The 7,500-nt window shown below is 45.2% G+C and overlaps 1 protein-coding gene across 4 annotated transcripts in view; it reads right to left on the reverse strand.

Moving 5' to 3' along the window:
* Positions 1-7,500, reverse strand: part of plekhg4 (pleckstrin homology and RhoGEF domain containing G4) — a 202,050-nt gene that overhangs the window by 152,947 nt on the left and 41,603 nt on the right. For all 4 annotated transcript variants that reach the window (XM_082969853.1, XM_082969855.1, XM_082969854.1 and 1 more), the window contains exon 5: positions 7,475-7,500. This exon is cut by the window's right edge and continues 61 nt beyond it. In XM_082969853.1, coding sequence (XP_082825979.1) covers positions 7,475-7,500 — 26 coding nt within the window. The remainder of the gene's footprint in view (positions 1-7,474) is intronic.

Genomic DNA, 7,500 nt, shown 5'->3' on the forward strand with positions numbered 1-7,500 from the left:
GTTGTATTCAGCATTTCACTGTGAGGTCTACTACACCTGTTGTATTCAGCATTTCACTGTGAGGTCTACACCTGTTGTATTCAGCATTTCACTGTGAGGTCTACTACACCTGTTGTATTCAGCATTTCACTGTGAGGTCTACACCTGTTGTATTCAGCATTTCACTGTGAGGTCTACTACACCTGTTGTATTCAGCATTTCACTGTGAGGTCTACTACACCTGTTGTATTCAGCATTTCACTGTGAGGTCTACTACACCTGTTGTATTCAGCATTTCACTGTGAGGTCTACTACACCTGTTGTATTCAGCATTTCACTGTGAGGTCTACTACACCTGTTGTATTCAGCATTTCACTGTGAGGTCTACTACACCTGTTGTATTCAGCATTTCACTGTGAGGTCTACTACACCTGTTGTATTCAGCATTTCACTGTGAGGTCTACTACACCTGTTGTATTCAGCATTTCACTGTGAGGTCTACACCTGTTGTATTCAGCATTTCACTGTAAGGTCTACTACACCTGTTGTATTCAGCATTTCACTGTGAGGTCTACTACACCTGTTGTATTCAGCATTTCACTGTGAGGTCTACTACACCTGTTGTATTCAGCATTTCACTGTGAGGTCTACTACACCTGTTGTATTCAGCATTTCACTGTGAGGTCTACTACACCTGTTGTATTCAGCATTTCACTGTGAGGTCTACTACACCTGTTGTATTCAGCATTTCACTGTAAGGTCTACTACACCTGTTGTATTCAGCATTTCACTGTGAGGTCTACTACACCTGTTGTATTCAGCATTTCACTGTAAGGTCTACTACACCTGTTGTATTCAGCATTTCACTGTGAGGTCTACTACACCTGTTGTATTCAGCATTTCACTGTGAGGTCTACTACACCTGTTGTATTCAGCATTTCACTGTGAGGTCTACTACACCTGTTGTATTCAGCATTTCACTGTGAGGTCTACACCTGTTGTATTCAGCATTTCACTGTAAGGTCTACTACACCTGTTGTATTCAGCATTTCACTGTGAGGTCTACTACACCTGTTGTATTCAGCATTTCACTGTGAGGTCTACTACACCTGTTGTATTCAGCATTTCACTGTGAGGTCTACTACACCTGTTGTATTCAGCATTTCACTGTGAGGTCTACTACACCTGTTGTATTCAGCATTTCACTGTGAGGTCTACTACACCTGTTGTATTCAGCATTTCACTGTGAGGTCTACTACACCTGTTGTATTCAGCATTTCACTGTGAGGTCTACTACACCTGTTGTATTCAGCATTTCACTGTGAGGTCTACTACACCTGTTGTATTCAGCATTTCACTGTGAGGTCTACTACACCTGTTGTATTCAGCATTTCACTGTGAGGTCTACTACACCTGTTGTATTCAGCATTTCACTGTGAGGTCTACTACACCTGTTGTATTCAGCATTTCACTGTGAGGTCTACTACACCTGTTGTATTCAGCATTTCACTGTGAGGTCTACTACACCTGTTGTATTCAGCATTTCACTGTGAGGTCTACTACACCTGTTGTATTCAGCATTTCACTGTGAGGTCTACTACACCTGTTGTATTCAGCATTTCACTGTGAGGTCTACTACACCTGTTGTATTCAGCATTTCACTGTGAGGTCTACTACACCTGTTGTATTCAGCATTTCACTGTGAGGTCTACTACACCTGTTGTATTCAGCATTTCACTGTGAGGTCTACTACACCTGTTGTATTCAGCATTTCACTGTGAGGTCTACTACACCTGTTGTATTCAGCATTTCACTGTGAGGTCTACTACACCTGTTGTATTCAGCATTTCACTGTGAGGTCTACTACACCTGTTGTATTCAGCATTTCACTGTGAGGTCTACTACACCTGTTGTATTCAGCATTTCACTGTGAGGTCTACTACACCTGTTGTATTCAGCATTTCACTGTGAGGTCTACTACACCTGTTGTATTCAGCATTTCACTGTGAGGTCTACTACACCTGTTGTATTCAGCATTTCACTGTGAGGTCTACTACACCTGTTGTATTCAGCATTTCACTGTAAGGTCTACTACACCTGTTGTATTCAGCATTTCACTGTGAGGTCTACTACACCTGTTGTATTCAGCATTTCACTGTGAGGTCTACTACACCTGTTGTATTCAGCATTTCACTGTGAGGTCTACTACACCTGTTGTATTCAGCATTTCACTGTGAGGTCTACTACACCTGTTGTATTCAGCATTTCACTGTGAGGTCTACTACACCTGTTGTATTCAGCATTTCACTGTGAGGTCTACTACACCTGTTGTATTCAGCATTTCACTGTAAGGTCTACTACACCTGTTGTATTCAGCATTTCACTGTGAGGTCTACTACACCTGTTGTATTCAGCATTTCACTGTGAGGTCTACTACACCTGTTGTATTCAGCATTTCACTGTGAGGTCTACTACACCTGTTGTATTCAGCATTTCACTGTGAGGTCTACTACACCTGTTGTATTCAGCATTTCACTGTGAGGTCTACTACACCTGTTGTATTCAGCATTTCACTGTGAGGTCTACTACACCTGTTGTATTCAGCATTTCACTGTGAGGTCTACTACACCTGTTGTATTCAGCATTTCACTGTGAGGTCTACTACACCTGTTGTATTCAGCATTTCACTGTAAGGTCTACTACACCTGTTGTATTCAGCATTTCACTGTGAGGTCTACTACACCTGTTGTATTCAGCATTTCACTGTAAGGTCTACTACACCTGTTGTATTCAGCATTTCACTGTGAGGTCTACTACACCTGTTGTATTCAGCATTTCACTGTGAGGTCTACTACACCTGTTGTATTCAGCATTTCACTGTGAGGTCTACTACACCTGTTGTATTCAGCATTTCACTGTGAGGTCTACTACACCTGTTGTATTCAGCATTTCACTGTGAGGTCTACTACACCTGTTGTATTCAGCATTTCACTGTGAGGTCTACTACACCTGTTGTATTCAGCATTTCACTGTGAGGTCTACTACACCTGTTGTATTCAGCATTTCACTGTGAGGTCTACTACACCTGTTGTATTCAGCATTTCACTGTGAGGTCTACTACACCTGTTGTATTCAGCATTTCACCTGTTGTATTCAGCATTATTACTGTGAGGGATGCCACAGTAATACTCTGTGTTCACTAGGTCTATACAGGAACACAGTCCTACCCTCACAGTAATACTTCAGTGTAAATTAACTGGTAAAGCCCAAGAGGTTTTGTCAGCGTTACCTCTTGAAGACAGTTTGAATTATGAAGTGGTCGAAGCTACTGTCCTTCGCGCCTATGAGCTTGTTCCTGAGGCATACCGACAGAGATTTAGGTGAGGGACACACAGTGAGAGGACCAATGAAAGTCCTTATTAAAGAACAGTTTTTGTCCCAAGAGTTGTGTACGGGAGATGAGAACGTGTTGGACTACGTTAGTCGCTTTCGTCAGCGCCTACACCAAGCCTTATGTTCTCGCTAAGGAAGCTCTGTCTTCCTCACAGAGGAGAATGAAAAGACACAATGATAAACAGGCTGTTTCTCGTCCACTACAGCCTGGTGACCAAGTACTGAAAAGAAATGAAGTGAAACTGATTATGTGCTTCAAACTCCTGATAGAAAACGCCGATCTCGTGTGTGTGCCACATTAACATGTTGAAAGCATACCACACCCGACCCATCGCCCAGGTAGATAGTTCAGAAACAGCGGAAGGTACTGCTGTCTCCTCTGCTATGATAGTGGACTGTCATATTAATGATGTTGATGGAGATGGATTGGAGTTTCACAATACTCATCAGCAGTGCGTTAGATTGCCCAACTCAGAAATGCTGCCGTCTCTCCAGTCAGGTCTGGTTCATTTAACGGACGGACGGCCGACGATATCGTGAGGCTAAAACACAAGTTTTCCATGTCTCTTTAACGACGTTTCTACTCGCAACAAACGTGTTGGAACATGACATTAATGTTGGAAATGCTGCCCCTATCAAGCAACACCCTGATCGTGTCAACACTTCTAAGAGGAAGGTCATGAGGGATGAGGTGAGATATTTGTTGGAGAACGACCTGGCTACGCCAAGTTCAAGCCCTTGGAGTTCTCCTTTTTGCATTCTGGTTCCTAAACCTGATGGTACGTCCAGGTTATGTACAGATTATCGAAAGGTAAATTCTGTCACAGTGCCAGATTCTTTCCCGTTACCCAGACTGGACGACTGTATCGACACTGTTGGTGCTGCTACTTATGTAACTAAGTTGGACCTCTTAAAAAGGTTACTGGCAGGTTCCGTTAACCTCACGTGCTTCTGAGATTTATGCCTTTGTGACCCCAGATAACTTCCTACAATACTCGGTCATGGCTTTTGGGATGCGGAACGCACCAGCCACTTTCCAACGACTGGTTAACTCCGTATTAGCTGGCGTTCCTAATTGCCCACCTTGATGATCTAGTGATTTATTCATCTGAGTGGTCAGATCATGTTAAAACTCTCTAAGGGAAGTATGTGAACGTTTGGCAGCTGCTACTTGGCAAAGTGCAAGTTTGGGAAGGCTACTGTTACCTATCTCGGCAAAGAGGTCGGCCATGGACAGGTGCGCCCTGTTGATGCTAAGGTCTTGGCTATCACTGCATTCCCCCGCACCTACCACCAGACGAGAGCTACGCCGCTTTTTAGGAATGGTTGGCTACTACCGTAGCTTCTGTAAAAACTTCTCTGTGGTAGTTGCTCCCTTGACCGATTTGCTCAGTCCGGCTAGATCGTTTTGAGTGGTCCCCGGATTGTAAAGGTGTCTTTTGATACTGCTAAAGTATTCTTATGTAATACCCCTGTACTCGCTGCTGCGGATTTTGAACGACCGTTTATTAAACTTGAGGTAGATGCTAGTTCCAGAGGTGCTGGTGCTGTTCTACTGCAGCAGGACAAGAGTGGACCGGATCATCCTGTACGTTATTTTTCCAGAAAATTGAACACATGTCAGGCTAACTATTAGGCCACACTTGGCCATGATTACGGACACCTGTGTGTCTTCTGACACTATATAAATGACTCATCTCACAGTGTTTGTGATGATAGCCTGATGAAGACAGCTTTGCTGTCGGAAACGTTGGTTATTAGGATATTACATTTTGGCATCTGAGCTCTTTAGAGTGTGCGGCTTTCCCTTATTTTCAGGCTAACTAAATCAAATCAAATGTATTTATATAGCCCTTCTTACATCAGCTGATATCTCAAAGTGCTGTACAGAAACCCAGCCTAAAACCCCAAACAGCAAGCAATGCAGGTGTAGAAGCACAGTGGCTAGGAAAAACTCCCTAGAAAGTCCAGAACCTAGGAAGAAACCTTGAGAGGAACCAGGCTATGAGGGGTGGCTAGGAAAAACTCCCTAGAAAGGCCAGAACCTAGGAAGAAACCTAGAGAGGAACCAGGCTATGAGGGGTGGCTAGGAAAAACTCCCTAGAAAGGCCAAAACCTAGGAAGAAACCTAGAGAGGAACCAGGCTATGAGGGGTGGTCAGTCCTCTTCTGGCTGTGCAGGGTGGATATTATAACAGAACATAGTCAAGATGTTCAAATGTTCATAGATGACCAGCAGGGTCAGATAATAATAATCATAGTAGTTGTCGAGGGTGCAACAAGTCAGTAACACAAGAGTAAGTGTCAGTTGGCTTTTTCATAGCCGACCGTTGAGAACTATGCAACCATCGAGCAAGAAGCTCTAGCTTTGTTGTTAGCTCTGCGATACTTTGAACCTGTATATTGGTTCTAGTGCCCTACCAGTGATCGTATATACGGACCAGAACCCCTTAGTGTTTGTCCACCGGATGTACAACCAGAACCAGCACCTTACAACCAGAACCAGAGCCTTACAACCAGAACCAGAGCCTTACAACCAGAACCAGCGCCTTACAACCAGAACCAGAGCCTTACAACCAGAACCAGCGCCTTACAACCAGAACCAGAGCCTTACAACCAGAACCAGCGCCTTACAACCAGAACCAGCGCCTTACAACCAGAACCAGAGCCTTACAACCAGAACCAGAGCCTTACAACCAGAACCAGCGCCTTACAACCAGAACCAGAGCCTTACAACCAGAACCAGAGCCTTACAACCAGAACCAGCGCCTTACAACCAGAACCAGAGCCTTACAACCAGAACCAGCGCCTTACAACCAGAACCAGAGCCTTACAACCAGAACCAGAGCCTTACAACCAGAACCAGCGCCTTACAACCAGAACCAGAGCCTTACAACCAGAACCAGCGCCTTACAACCAGAACCAGCGCCTTACAACCAGAACCAGCAGCCTTACAACCAGAACCAGCAGCCTTACAACCAGAACCAGCGCCTTACAACCAGAACCAGAGCCTTACAACCAGAACCAGAGCCTTACAACCAGAACCAGCAGCCTTACAACCAGAACCAGCGCCTTACAACCAGAACCAGAGCCTTACAACCAGAACCAGAGCCTTACAACCAGAACCAGCGCCTTACAACCAGCCAGCCACCAGACCGGCCTTACAACCAGAACCAGCGCCTTCACCGAACCGAGCCCAACCAGCCAGCGCCTTACAACCAGAACCAGAGCCTTACAACCAGAACCAGAGCCTTACAACCAGAACCAGAGCCTTATTGTGCAGAATTATAATTTTGGAGATTCGCCACAATAAAGGGTTCTGATAATGTGTTAGCAGACGCTTTGTCTCGTGTGTAAAAATGATTTTTTTGTATGTTTTGTAAGGTTGACTTGGTTTGATCTTGTGGGTATACTTTGTAAATACTTGGGTCGTAATCCCCCCCCCTGGGGTGGCTCTTTTAAGGGTGGGGGTGTTACGGATAGAGGTATCCTGAGTGTGTATTTCTTTTCTCTCCTTCTCCCCTCCTCAATCATCATTCCCCAATCAGAAGACACCTGCACCTTTTTCTCTTACCCAATCACATCCCTTTCCCTTGGTTTAAAAACCTAGTCAGTTGTTTTCTCTGGAGCTCAATCGCTCTGAATCTCTCCCTCTCTCTTTGGAGATCTCTCTTGTGTTCCTCCAGGCGTAGAACCAGGTCTCTGTGTTACCTGTACGGCTGAGGGTTTCTCCAGGTGTAGAACCAGGTCTCTGTGTTACCTGTACGGCTGAGGGTTTCTCCAGGTGTAGAACCAGGTCTCTGTGTTACCTGTACGGCTGAGGGTTCCTCCAGGCGTAGAACCAGGTCTCTGTGTTACCTGTACGGCTGAGGGTTCCTCCAGGTGTAGAACCAGGTCTCTGTGTTACCTGTACGGCTGAGGGTTCCTCCAGGCGTAGAACCAGGTCTCTGTGTTACCTGTACGGCTGAGGGTTCCTCCAGGTGTAGAACCAGGTCTCTGTGTTACCTGTACGGCTGAGGGTTCCTCCAGGCGTAGAACCAGGTCTCTGTGTTACCTGTACGGCTGAGGGTTCCTCCAGGCGTAGAACCAGGTCTGTGTGTTACCTGTACGGCTGAGGGTTTCTCCAGGC

Source organism: Salmo salar, chromosome 26 (genome assembly GCF_965601325.2).
Source record: "Salmo salar chromosome 26, fSalSal1, whole genome shotgun sequence".
In the NCBI taxonomy this organism is placed as follows: domain Eukaryota; kingdom Metazoa; phylum Chordata; class Actinopteri; order Salmoniformes; family Salmonidae; genus Salmo; species Salmo salar.